Source organism: Mauremys mutica, chromosome 5 (genome assembly GCF_020497125.1).
Source record: "Mauremys mutica isolate MM-2020 ecotype Southern chromosome 5, ASM2049712v1, whole genome shotgun sequence".
In the NCBI taxonomy this organism is placed as follows: domain Eukaryota; kingdom Metazoa; phylum Chordata; order Testudines; family Geoemydidae; genus Mauremys; species Mauremys mutica.
This window is the reverse complement of record NC_059076.1, coordinates 114,591,588-114,605,848: the sequence shown is the minus strand read 5'-3', so window position 1 is coordinate 114,605,848 and position 14,261 is coordinate 114,591,588. Positions and strand designations below refer to the sequence as shown.

General features: G+C 42.0%; 1 protein-coding gene across 6 annotated transcripts in view; it reads left to right on the top strand.

Moving 5' to 3' along the window:
• Positions 1 to 985: 985 nt before the first annotated feature.
• The window catches only part of CPEB2 (cytoplasmic polyadenylation element binding protein 2), a 147,559-nt gene continuing 134,283 nt past the window's right edge, over positions 986 to 14,261 (top strand). For 2 of the 6 annotated variants that reach the window (XM_045018399.1, XM_045018397.1), the window contains exons 1-2: positions 1,013 to 2,976; positions 5,975 to 6,265. In XM_045018399.1, coding sequence (XP_044874334.1) covers positions 1,837 to 2,976; positions 5,975 to 6,265 — 1,431 coding nt within the window. In that variant the 5' untranslated portion in view covers positions 1,013 to 1,836. Of the gene's footprint in view, positions 2,977 to 5,974; positions 6,266 to 14,261 lie in introns of all 6 variants that reach the window. The other 4 variants (XM_045018400.1, XM_045018398.1, XM_045018402.1 and 1 more) reach the window with 3 other exon arrangements.

Below are 14,261 nucleotides of genomic sequence, written 5' to 3'. Positions count from 1 at the left end.
TCTCTGGTTATTTTTATTAAAGTTTTATTCCCTTCTTATTCACTGATTTGTTATTTAATGACCCCCCCCTCCATATCGTTAGCAGGAGGAATTGGACCGCAGCCTAAAGCTTCTGGTGACCTCCCAAGCTCCTGCTAACCGTTGCTTTAAAGCCACTCTAGGCTAACTGAACCCGCCCAGCATCAGCCCGCAAGGGGCCAGCACAGGAAGCTCAGGCTCTGATGAGGCTGAGCGGGAGGGGTCACCAGACCGTGGAGGGCCGTGTGCCGCGGCGGGAGAGACCAGCTGCCCGAGGGCAAGGGCTGGCGGGCAGTACCCCAGGGCACTGGAGGCTGCAGTCAGGCTTTGCACAAGGCCTACAAAACCCGGGGCTAGCACGTCACGTCACGCGCCTCAGCGTTGCCCCACCCACCTCCACGTCTCTCTCCTCCCCACCGGCTTCATTTTTCCCACGCCCAGCGGCGCTTGCGTCCTTGCCCCTTCTGCGGCGGGCGGCTGCGTCAATGCAAATAAGCTCGGTAGGAGGGGCCGAGCCGAGGGAGCAGTGACGATAGTTCTCGCCTTCCAGCGCCGGAGAAACAGTCCCTGGCAGGATCCGCGGCAGTGGAAGAAACCATTTTCAGCCTCTCCCCCCTTCCCCAGGGGAAATCATCTCGCATTTTGTTCCCCTCCAGCAAAATATTTTCTTTAAGGAGCTGTATTCAAGTGCACCATACAAATAAATATTTTCTTCGTTAAAGGAGCAGGCAGGTATATAGTGAATTACTGGGGGGAGGGGGGAATCGCGTTTATCTACCCCTTATTGAAGTGGTAGCGTCCGCCCTGCTGGTGGGTGTCATCGTTCGCCCGGGCCTGCCCGTTCTCGCGCTCTGTCAGTTGGAGCAGCGCGAGAGCAGCCGGCAGGACGGTATCGAACCCTCAGTGGAGCCGGCGATTAATGATTAACGAAGAGGAGTAGCGTGCGCTCATGAATTATTAATGAGGGGGAGGGACTCATGATTTATTAAAGAGGTCGACCCGCCAGAAGGTGGGGATTGTGACGGGATCGTGACGAACGTTCCGGAGTTCTTAAGGGTGCTGCAGCCGGCTAGGAGCCGGTACTTGGGGTGGGGGAGAAGGCTAAGGGGGAGGGGAAGAGCCGTGCCCAGCCTCAGAAACAGGCCTATGTGATGGACATGTAATAGGGGACGGTGACAGCCTCTCCTCACTCAGTGCCCAAACTAGCACCGCCCCCCCCCATAGTCCTGTATAGGGGATTTTACAGAGGCCGGGGTCACTATGGCGGGTGACCGTTCCGGGTGCTGCGGATGATTATTTGCAGGATTGTTCGAGGCGAAGGACTAGTCTATAGGGATTTAGTATGAGGCTCTTTTAACCCGATGAGGAGTCTAGAATGTGGGATTTGTTTACCCCAGAGGGGCGATTATTATTGTGGGGGAAGAGAAATCTTATGCTGGAGGTTGAGGATTTCTTTTAAACCCAGGAGGGTTTTTTTTACCCCGTAAAGTGGATTGTCAGAGGCGGCGTTGTCCCTTCCCCCTGCAAGGGGGGTGTTTACCCCTCCGCTGGGTCAGGGTGTGAGGGGCTTTACTGAACGGGGGGCTCGCAGACCTAAGCCACTGCCTACACGGACTGGCAGCAGCAGCCCCCAGATATTGCTTGGCGTAGGAGGCGCTGCCTACACGGGGTCCTTCTCCTCCCTGGCAGCATCAGCTTCTCATTCCGTCCTGCCCCTCGTCACCCACCCGAACCGGTTCCTCCCTCAGCAGCGTGTCCGGTGTGTCGCCACCGCCCTCTCTGTTGCTGTCGGCGGCGGCTGCTGCGTAGCATCAAAACATGCAGGATGAGCTGCTCCTGGGGGTGACACAGCAGCAGGCAGGGAGCGAGAGGCTGGGCAGCGGCCCCGCAGCAGGACACCCCCCTCTCAGCCACCCCTCCTCTGACTTTAAACCCAGTCTCGGCCCCCACCACCAGGATTTAAACAAGCAGCAGCCGCCACCGCCTGCGCCTCAGCTGAGCCAGAAGAGGAAAGAGTTCAAGCAGCAGCTCAGCAGCCCAGCCCAGCTCGGCAGCAGCCACCCCCTGACTAACCACCACTCCCCCGACTATCATCGCCACCCCCCTCAGCAGCAGCACTTCAGCCACCCCACTGACAAGTACCAGGAGCACAGGCAGCCGCGCCAGCTCCTCAGCGCTCGCCCCCCGGAGCAGCCGCAGACAGGGGACTATCCGCCCTACCAGCCGCTCAGCCCTGCCGAGCAGAAGGGCGGCGCAGAGAGGGGGGGCTCGGAGCGGCTCCCCCCTTCCTGCCCGGGGGCACAGGCAGCCGCGGACCCCAATGTGGGGGTGGTTGTCTCCTCCTGTGTGAATCCGCCTCCGTCTCCTCCTCACCTGCAGGCTACAGCCCAGTTGCCCCCCATGGAGTCCCCCCCGAACAGCCACTTGCTGGGCAACCCTGGGACCCTCTTGCCGGGCGGGCTCGGCTCTGGCTTCAGCAGCCTGCAGAGCTCGGAGATCCCCAGCCCCCATCACCAGAGCGGGGGCGGCTCCTCCTCAGCGGCTTCCCCTCCTCCGCCGCCGCTGCCCGGCTTCGGCACCCCCTGGTCGGTGCAGACCTCGTCGCCGCCTCCGCCGCAAACGCAGCAGCCTCCGGTCTCCAGCAGCAGCAGCGGGAGCCAGATCAGCGCGATGCCTCCGCCGAGCCCGGAGTCCGAGACCAGCTTCTACCCGGGGATCCCGTCTTCGATCAACCCCGCTTTCTTCCAGAGCTTCTCGCCGGTGTCGCCTCACAACCCCTGCGCCGGGCCCTTCAGCAGCCCCTTCTCGGCCGCCGCCCCGCCGCCGCAGATGAATTTACCTCAGCAGCAGCAGCAGAACCGGAGATCCCCTGTGAGCCCCCAGCTCCAGCACCAACACCAGGCGGCGGCGGCCGCGGCCGCCTTCCTGCAGCAGAGGAACTCCTACAACCACCACCAGGTGCGGGGCCCGGGAGCTTCGGGGCGGCCGCCAGCGGGGACCCCCTCCGCATGGGGGAGAGCGCTGGGGAAGCCACTCGGACCCTGGGGGGGGGAAGGTCCCCGCCCTTGTCCCCCCCGAGCGGGGCAAACAGCTGAGGTTTTATTTGAGTCCCCCCGGCCGAAGTTACCCGGCAGCAGGGACAGCGCTGCTGGAGCCGGCTGGTGGAAACAGGGCGGGGCTGCCACAGCCCAGGCTCAGTCTCGGCGCTGCAGCGAGCGCCCTTTGGCGGAGTGGGGGCCTCGGCCCCGTTTCTCTCCAGCTCTCTCGGGGGGGGGGGGTCTGGACCCCATTCCTCTGGCCGGGGTGCCGCAGAGCTCCCGTCGCCCGGCAAGGGAGGGGGAGGGCAAACGAATTCGTTTCGGGTTAGAGGTCTGTTGACTGCCTCTTCTTCCGGACCCTCTGCCTCTTCTGTTGCTGTAGGTATCAGGTGAGCAAAAGCGGATTAAGTAATATGACAGGCCCATTGATTCTTAGTGTGAGTTATTCTGATCGATACTGTACTTACTGGGTTTTATAGCTGCTGTCTAGAGGCGTCCTTTCCTTAGCTGTCAACAATTTTTTGTTTAGTTTTGTTTGTAATTGCCCCCAATACTCCTAGTGAAAAGGTCACAATTTCAATGTGAAAAGGAACAGGTTTCCCTCCAGAAAACATGTTTGTTGAACTATTAGCCTTCCTGCTTCAGACAAACACCTTTCCTTGTCTTTGGTTTGTTTTAAGGTCAGGGGTTTGGTAGACTTTTTAAATATACTTGAAAATTGAGAACATATACATTGACTTGCATAGGCAGGTTTGGCGTTAAGTGACTTTTTAATTCATCTGAGAACTGTCAAGATGAATAACTTTTATTTAGAGTTACTTGTGTATGTGGCGATATAGGCAAACAGCAGCTTCACTACTGTATTTCAGGTTGTCCTAATTCTCCTGCCTACAGCACTTACTGCACCTACTAGTTTAATGGGTGGCATGAAATCCTCATCTCCTATTGGCTAAAGAGGTTGCTTTTCTTCCTGGTTTTGTATGTTGAGACTAAGATAACGTGTCATATTTTGTTCCATGGAGCTGCTGTTCTCTCTCCAGTTAACATATCATAGTGTGTGACATTTGCATCATGTTAAGGTTTTTTAGGCCCTTCATGGTTGAATATACCATATAGGCCCCATAGTCAGTTTAATTTCTGCTTAATTCTAGTATTAAACTGTGTGGAATTTTACCAAGTAGGTATGATTAGGATTTTATGAAGTAGTGTTTATTTTTTTTGGTAATTGGCATTCAAAAATTGTACTACAAGAAAATGTATGTTGTTTATATGTTCATGTGTGGTAAATATGTTTTAACATGGATCTTATCGCTTAGTTTGCTCTGGTTTTAAACAAAATCCAAAGCAATTAAGAGAGAGGACAGCAGTTCTCTCTACCATTAGCATTTGTGGGGAATTCTTTTCACCTCTCACTTCCCTGGCCATTATTCAGTTATGAATATGTCAGTTGTAGGTAGTAAACCTAAACAGTGATGTGAAAGCATAGTTAGCAAGATTAAAGACCTGTTTTAACACTTGACATTATCTCCAAAGTTTGTTTCTCAGTAGAGTGCCTGCCTCTCCCAAAATTCCAACACAAAGCATTCAAGTTTTACAACATAATTTTCTATAATTATATAGAACAGGGGTGTCTGCCTGAGTATCTGACCACAGTGGCTTTACCATATTTTCAGGATAACTTTTATGTCTGTACAGTTCCATCAATACTTATCATATTTAACCTTTTTTAGTATTGCACATCTGGCATCCTTTAGATTGTCATTAGAATTACATTATTTTTGAGATTGAGGTGTTACATTTGGATTTCAGATTAGAATTGGATTTATAGACCCTCTGTTTCATCAAAGGGTGTCTGAAAAATATCCTTTCCATGACCAGCCAAGTTTTAAATACTTTTACTTTGCTTTACTAGGCAAACACAGCTCTTTATTATCACCAGAGTTCAGTGGGTCCACCTCTTGGTAGTATGACAACTATTTCAGTTCACACATTGGTTTTAGCATAGATTATTAAGTATTGAAGGCAGCAATAGTGTTTTTTACCCATTTTCCTCCTGAAAAGATCTTTTTATTTTCCCTCTGGGGTTAGTCTGAATATGTAAATTTTCTTTTGTATAATAGCAGTAGTCCATTGGATATCAAAACAATCCCTTTCTGAAATAATCAAAAAGCCAGATTCCTCGGGTGTGGCAAAACACTTTTGGTTCGCTGATTTCTGCACAGCTATGCCAGTTTACACCAGCTGAGGATCTGGTCTAGTTTGTTACACCAGAAGTTCAAGCTGTAGCCTTTAAAGGCTATTATAATACATTTATATTTTTAGATACACATCAAGGATAGTTACTCTGAACAAATAATTTTAGGTTATACAGATTGTCTGTGGGATAATCCGTCTTTGTCATTGTTACTTGAAAACATTTTCCTCTTTATGTAATATTTTAGATTGACCTATAATTTTTTTTACCCTGCAACTCACTACTTTCTCCTTTACTCACAAAAACACCAACAAGTGACCTTCATTAAACCATCTAATGCTACTCTACAGAGACATATCAGTCAGGGGCCTGCCTGCCTATGTAACACGTGACAGATTAGTTACATAATGAAAGTGTGGCAGCTTTTATTGTATTTAAATAACTGTAGGAATATTTTACCAAGAAAGGAATGGAAATCCTAATTTATCATTTTGGCAAATCAGTCTTTTTGGTAAACCAGTCTTGTTTTATGGTTACTTGTATTCAGTTTTCTCCTTTGCCGTGGATGTTAGTTTATAGGCAAATGGGAACTTCCAGTTTTCGTACTCTTTACAAAAGCCATTTGATCTTTCTTGAGGTAACAAGCAAACTAGGAATGTCTTTTTAAAACAAAATCTAATCCACTCTTCTTCTCTCTCTCTCTCTTTTTTTTTTTTTTTTTTAGCCTCTTCTGAAGCAGTCGCCCTGGAGCAACCATCAGAGTAGTGGCTGGAGCACAGGAAATATGTCCTGGGGAGGAATGCATGGCAGAGACCATCGTAGAACTGGAAACATGGGAATTCCAGGAACTATGAACCAAATTTCTCCTTTGAAGAAGCCCTTTTCTGGTAATGTCATAGCTCCCCCTAAATTTACTCGCTCTACTCCATCGCTGACACCAAAATCATGGATTGAAGATAATGTTTTCCGAACCGACAACAACAGTAATACTCTCTTACCCTTACAGGTAAGAATGGTATGTAACTGGAGATGTCTTAATGTTTGTCTTTAATTTTGTGTAGCATTGTAAATAGGTCTATTTAACATATTAAGTGATACTGACAATGTTAATGGTGATTTTTATGAAAATGTTGTACCTTCTAATGTTACAAGTGTACTGTAAGTGATAATTAACCAAAATATTTTCCAGTTTATAAAAAATGCCGGCAATAGCCAGAATTATTGCTTACTGACTTTACAAGAGGGGAAAAGGAGGAAACTGAAGAAATTCTTGCACAGCAACAAGGGAGCAGAAATGCTTTTTAAACTATCAGAAAGCATTTTTTACATTCATCAATTTAAGACACTTAAGGCGCCTTTTAAATCTGGGCTGCTTTTATCCCTTATTTTTTAATATAGATTCATTTTAGATCTTATCAAATTGTTCTTGTGGACAAGCCTTTTTATACTTTATTTGTGGACCGCTCTGACTCTCTTTTTTTAAATTCACCATTTCATCTTATTAGTATCCTTGCCAATGCCACTTTGCATATGGGTTTTAGTTTTCCCCGATTGGCAACTTTTTGAGGGATGTCCATAGTTATTTGATGACTGGAACATAGAAGCCCTTTGATTTAGAGACGTTAAATGTGAAGAGGAAGAATGGTCTTGGACTGAGGGGATCTGGGTTCAATTTTTGTAACAGACTTACTGTGTATCTTTAGGCAAGTCACCTAATCTCTGTGCCTTAGGTTCCTGTCTGTAAAATGGAGATAATATTTTTTTCCTCAAGCCTCTGGCAGTCTTGTCTAGTTAGTTTGCCAATTCTTGGGGGCAAGGATTGTCTCTTGCTATCAGGCCCCAGTCTCAGTTGGTAGTATAGCAGCTTATGCATTTACATTTTTTGTTGTGAGGAATCTAAATTTAAGACAATCATTCTACCTTAGAAACTAGCCATTCCAAGTAAATAGCAGATTACTTTAAGAACAATTCTCCATTTTACATCTTCTTTAGGTCTTCTTTAACTTTATTACTTTGTCTTGATTTGGTCTAATATATTAACAAAATAAGTAACCTGCAGGAAAGAGTAGTTACAATACTTGTTCCCTGCATAAGGCTGTCATACCTCTTTTATTTAGAATGTACTTATTCTAAACTAGGTCTTACTTTGTCATAATTTTGATCTCTTAACTTTGAACAACTGCATTTGTGTCAAAAAGCAAATTAATTTTAGTGTACCTGTGATAATAGCAAAAAATTTCAGTCTGGGATTTTTGCATAGATCTCCTGGTTTTTGTCATTTTTGCTGTGAGTGGACTTCCCATTGTCTCAACAAGCCATATGCCTCTACTTACAAATGGGGCCTGATAGTTAAAATATTGGACTCAGTGCCACTATTGATTTCAGATGCGTTTGAAGTTTGCTGGGATTGCATCCAATAATGCATTTCTTTTATGGGAAATCCTGCTAACATCATCTTATAAAGTCCTACCTCATTGAATGGGCCTGCTAACTGGGCTTAAACAGCAGAGTTTCTATAGTTTTCTTGGTTGCTTGTTTGGGTGGGATGATGGAAAGGATGCCACTTTGATACCAAACTACAACTTGACTCATTAAAGATAGAGTTTAGAGTTGCCATCTTGAGATAGCTGGTGCTCTGCAGTGGAAATATCTTTTTTTTAAAAAATCCCATTCTGAAGTAGACACCTGTAAAATAATCAATTTCATGATTTGGGTTAAGAATATTAGTGTTTTATTAATCTGTTTGAACAGCATTGCCACAATATATTAGAGTAGCAAAGAGTCCTGTTGCACCTTATAGACTAACAGACGTATTGGAGCATGTCATGTCACATGCATCCGACGAAGTGGGTATTCATCCACGAAAGCTCATGCTCCAATAGGTCTGTTAGTCTATAAGGTGCCACAGGACTCTTTGCTGCTTTTACAGATCCAGACTAACATGGCTACCCCTCTGATACTGAATATATTGGAGTGCGTATCTAGCCAAGCACAAACTTGCATATTCTTCAAATAGACGGTAATTCAGTATGTCTAATAAGTTTGCAAGTGTGTGTGTGTGTGTGTATATATATATAGAGAGAGAGAGAGAGAGAGCTTGCTGAAACTTTTAGAAGAAGTCATTTAATATAAAGCAGCTTGTTTTCAGATCTAAACAAAATTTGTTTTACTCCTGGCATATAGAAAGCTAATATTTCCATTAAATTAACCAAATAACAATAAGGGCCTCTTTTTCTCCGACAATAGGTAGCAGAGTAGAAAAAAGTATCTGAAGTTCAACCATATTTATAATTTGTGTTGTTATTTTTGTTCTTGGTGTTCACAACTTCAAAGCAGAATTATAGACATACTTAAATTTAGTACCTACAATTGAACTGGCTGCTCAACAGCTTCCTGAGAGAGACAAAGAATTTTGTTTTGTCCAGTAATAAACTAGAGTGTTTAGCTATGCTTAAATCTTGCTTGTTTGCTTTTATAAGAATAGTCAAAGGACAGAGTGCAAATATTGTGATCTGAACTCTTTCAGTGTTAACCAATTTTATTGCAGAAACATTAAATAGATGTCTTCTGTATCCTTATTAAGATGCATTGAATTACTGTGTTCATAATTTTTCAATTTTTATTAAGTTCTGTCCTACATGGGGTCACTTCCCCACTACGTTGACTGACACATGGATTTTAGGCATCATGGTGAAATGGTTAAAAAGAAGCTGAACTTAACTGGTGATGCTGTCTAGGCTTGTATTGGCAGTTGTGACACAGTCAAACATCAGTCTACTTAATTTGTGCAGTGCTTGCCTCTTTCCATAAAAGGTTGAGGTATTCAGATTGATTCTTAAAGATACAGTAGCAATTTTAGCAGATACTGAATAAACACTTTTATATTACTAAACTTATGCCATCTGCTAAATGTAACTATATTGAACAGATGTATAAAACTTGCCTGTAGTCCTCCTAAACCAATGTTTCTCAATCTTAGTAGAGACTCTTGTTGACCATGTTCTCCCCCATTTACAATTTGCAGATCTTTTTCGCTACTATTTGTGATCACATAACACCATGTTGCAACTACTAAAATAGTTTATATAGAAATAGTTAAAATACATGTTTAAATCTTGCTTTTAGATATAAACATGATTATGAGCCAGCACCATGAGATTTGCTAGCTCTTTGCAGACCGCTAGTGGATCACAGATTGGAAGTCACTTTTTTGTAAAGAATTTTCAGGCCTTGTCTACAGTGGAGACTTGCCATAATTGTAGCCATCAGTGTGCAGTAGCCCATGTAGCTGCACTAGTGCAAACCACTATTATAGACAAGATAAGTCACAATTTGAACAGTTGCAGCTTATTCCTTATCTGAAACTTTGCTTTATTCCCAGAGTCTGCACTGATGCAGCTACACTGGTAGCTGAGATAAGAGCATGTCCCCAGTGTACACAAGCTCAGGGAGTTGATGTTATTTCTAATACATAATATTGTTTGGTATTAAGCATCTGTATAGTGAACAGTGTATATTAATGACTGTTAAAGTATTATGTTTTGATGATGTAGTTTACAAAAAGGAGGGGAATGAAGACCAAACTTTTTCACTGTTGGTATTCTTTAAGTATAAGACTGAGGCATAAGTTTCCTATGTGCACAAACTGGATAGAACTTCATTGACTGCAGTGAAGTTGAATATACTAATGGTGAATTGCATTGCTAAGATGGGATTTTGAAAAGTGCTCAATTTTGGCCTAACTACTCACACTAACCTTAGAGGTAACACTCCAGTGGTAAAGTTAAGCCATCATTGAGTGCGTTTGAAAATCCGACGTTTTGACCTGCTTTGCACTATGGTGGCACAACTATGGTACTGTAGTTGTGCCGATATGGGGTAGATTGATGGAAGGGGGTTTTCTGTTGATGTAGGTAATTTACCTCTAAGAGGCAGTAGCTAGATCAATGGAAGAATTCTTCCATCAGCCTAACTGCATCTATGGTGGATCTTTAGATTGACCTATCTGTCGTGCAGGGTGTGAAATCTTTCACGGCCCTGAGCAATGTAGCTAGGTTGATCTAATATTTAAGTATAGACCAGGCCTTAAGTTTTACTGGCATAACCATGGCTCTAAGGGTTGTATTTTTTTGTTCTTACACTGGCAGAATTAGGCTGGTAAAAGCCCTAGTCTAGATACAGTTATATTGGTAGAAGGCACATTATACCACCATAGTTTATTTTATTTTGGCGAACCAGAATGATCTATACCAGTAAAACTCCTCTACATTGTGGGTTTTGTAGCTTTAAGTATTGTATACTGGTATAGTTAAAACAGAGAAACTTAAATGTAAACAAGGCCTTCAGGTTTATAATTTTTTTTATCTGAATATCGATAGTATATTATTTTAAATGAGTGTAGTACTTCTTTAAAGGTCAATAGTATTTGACTGTATGCTCTTGGAAAGAACAAATGTAAATAAAACTTCATTCTGCCAAAATGAATCTGAATTCTGTTCCTGTATCTTTGAGTTCAGGAAATACATTGCATGTTTGGGTGTCTTTCACCTTGATTTGTCCTTCCTGTTTGTTTGGACTGTGCATACAGTATCAGTTGTCCTTGAGACTGAGCTTTGTTATTCACTACTGAAACCTATTGCTGTAATTTGGGATTCTGGACAGTAAGATATAACCTATATGACTGCAGATATTTCTTCTGGTTACCTTGGTTGTCCCTCTTTATTTTTTTTTTTTAATCCAGATACTAAAATTTCAAATATTCAGTGAAATAAAGCACAGTTTCAGGTGTTTTCAGATAAGTTTGAGTTGTACTTCACACCAGATGTTAAGTTAAATTATTTTTAATACTCTAGAGACAGCAAAAGAATAATTTATCAGAGTTTGCTCAAGTCAAAGAGGGTTAACTTAATTTTGGATTCTTAAGATATAAGTTTTTCAATATTTGTAATTGATAATATTTGATAACAAAATCCATGTTAATATATTTAGGCTACAATCCAATTGTTAAAGACTTGTCTTAACAAGTTTAAAACATTAACCAAGACTTTCAAAAATAAGTGTCTAAAGTTATTCTTTTAAGTCCATATTTAGGCACCTAGTTAAATGGCCTGATTTTCAAAAGTGCTGAGCACCTAGCTGCCCTCAAAAGTCTGTGGGAGAGTTTATATTTCAGCACTTTTAGAATTCAGATAGCTTATTTAGGTGTTTAAAACATGGATTTAGGAGTCCAGCTTTAGGCAATTATTTTTTTGGAGAAAAGTTGCCTTCATTCAGATTGTACTGTGCTTTAGACCAGTTACATGGGCCTAGTAGATCTGGACCTCAATTTTTTGCAGAGGGACTGTTGCCCTGTAAGCAGAACCCTTCAGTGCAGCTCTGCTTGGTGCAGCAGCAGTCCACCTACAAACTGTCAATTTCAGGATCAAGGCCTCTGAATGGACAATTTTTAAATTTTAAACTTGCATATAGATGTTCAGAATACTGAGCAAAATCGATGGACCAAGTCTGTTAGGCTTAAAGCCACAAATGTATTAACAAGCTTTTGCTGAACTAAACATTCTTACCTGTGTTGCTTAACTTACACAGGTTATAAAATATTGGAAGAATATATTTAAACCACATCCTTTGTTTTATTAACATATGCAAGAACTTATGTAAGGGCTATCTCTTGTTGCTCAGCAAAATGTTTGTCAACCAGGCTAATGGAGCAATACTGTATACATTATGATTCTAGTTACCTAAGAGTTAGCAATGAAAGAAATTTTATATTGTCCAACCCATCTCATTGCCAAACTATAATTGTTCTCTGAGATTATGTGCTTTTCCAGGTTTAAATCACTAGATTTTACTGCCACATTTGAAAGACTATTTTGTAGGTGATAGAAAACTTTTCCTGACTATGTTTAATCTAAATTTTGCTTTTCTCAGTTTTAAACAACTATTCTTAGTTATTTTTTTAAACTTCTGAACAACTTCCCCCTTCATGCTGACACCCTCCAAATGTTCAGTTTATTGTCCTTGTAGTTGTTTTGACCATGCTACGCGCACACAGGTTTTTTAGGCTTTCCTCATGGGTCAATCCTGCCAAGCCTTTAATCATCTTTGTAGTCTGTCTGGATTGCTTCCAGTATGTCAATATCTTTTCTTAACCTGGACCGCTTGGGGATGGTTGTAGTGAATGTTATATGTCTTCATAGATAAATATTTCAGCAAAAATGACTTGTATAGCTGGGTAACAGAACTGTCATTTTGTTATGGGACCTTTTCTGTAAATACACCTCTACCCCGATATAACGCGACCCAATATAACATGGTAAAGCAGTGCTCCGGGGAGGTGGTGCTGCGTACTCCGGTGGATCAAAGCAAGTTCAATATAACGTGGTTTCACCTATAACACGGTAAGATTTTTTGGCTCCTCAGGACAGCGTTATATCGAGGTAGAGGTGTATTTATGTATGCAATAATGTGATCTTAACTTGAAAACATGTTTGGTGTTCTCAGGATGACTGCCCCTACATATCTGCTAAATGTTATATTTGTTAGCTACTTTATGTGGTGTGCGTAGTGGTAACCTACTTTCCTTACTGAGGTAATTTCTTGTTTCTACTTTCTGTAAGCCTTCTGTCCAGTTTCCATAGAGCTAAACTGTAATGAGCCATAGGCTTTACATTTGCAGTTTCTCAGTATGTACTGACCAGTTATTGTCTCAGCAGGATGCCTGTGACTATGTTATGGATCCTTAATGTCTTCAAGCTTTCAATTATTTTTATTTTTCTAGTTAGGATATACATTTGATTTTTTTAATAATATATGCTTAACCAATATAATTATGATGGGGAGTCCTCTACCAATGTACATGTATAGAAATAGCTTCCAAAAAATGTACTGTTTGTAAGTTGGACATTTCACTTTATTGGTACTCACCCATTGTCTCCAAGCTTTAACAAAATGTAATAGAAACATACATGCAGTTTACTGACAGTCACTCATTTTTTGGGTATAGAAACTAAGATCTTTTTGAGTTTAAGGTTGATTAGGAAGAGGGTGAAACAGATGGGACATGGTTAGCTTAAAATAATCATTTAAATTAATGTTTTTGGTGTAGCAAGAGTTGAATTCACTATAAAATCTTGCTCGTCACCAAAAGATCTTACTCTTAATATAATGAAAAATAAAATGATCTTATGTTTGCTTTATTATGAAGTAGATCATGGTAGGCTTCCTTAGAACATCAAGATTTGTTTGAAATAAGGTTTTCTGAAAGGATTTGTTTTTTAGTGTATTTTTAGCTCATCTGAAATGCTTTTAAAGGCCAAGATTTTAGAACATGTTCCTAAAATTAAATGGGAGCCTAACTTTTTAATGATTCATTTTTGAGAACCTTGGACAAAGATTAGCAAAGGCTTTAGATAGTTTAGATTTTTTCCATGGTTTCCTAGACTAATTGCATTGTGCCTAATAGTGACATCTAAAGAGCATTGTGGGATGTGCCTGCAGTGTGTATTGAACTTCTCCAAGTAATTAATTACTCTGATAATTGAAAAGCCAAGATAGTCTTTGCATAACTTATGTGTGGATTTATTTAGAAGTCTTAAATACATTCTACCAAGAACAATGGCTCTAGAAAAAAGAGGATTTATATTGCATATGGTACCATGAGAACTCCACATCTCTTCTACATATTTTCTTTAAATGATCTGGAGAGTTCTAGGACATGATTGTAAATGTACAGAGCATTTTCCTAGAGTCAATTCTTATCAGTTTTGCTGGTGCTAGTGGGAATGTATCAGAAATTGAAAGGAATAGAGGGCCTTGTTTTGAAGACGTATTAGTTGGGAGTCAAATATGGTCCTTCACTTCCTTGACCATTGGTGATATGAAAAGCAGCACACTGCCTCCAAAGTAAGACTGCACATTATGCTAGCAATATTATCTGGGTGACTGAAGAAAGGGCCTTTTTAACTCCAGTCTAGAAGTAGTAACATTCAGATCTTCTCAACCAGGAAGATTAC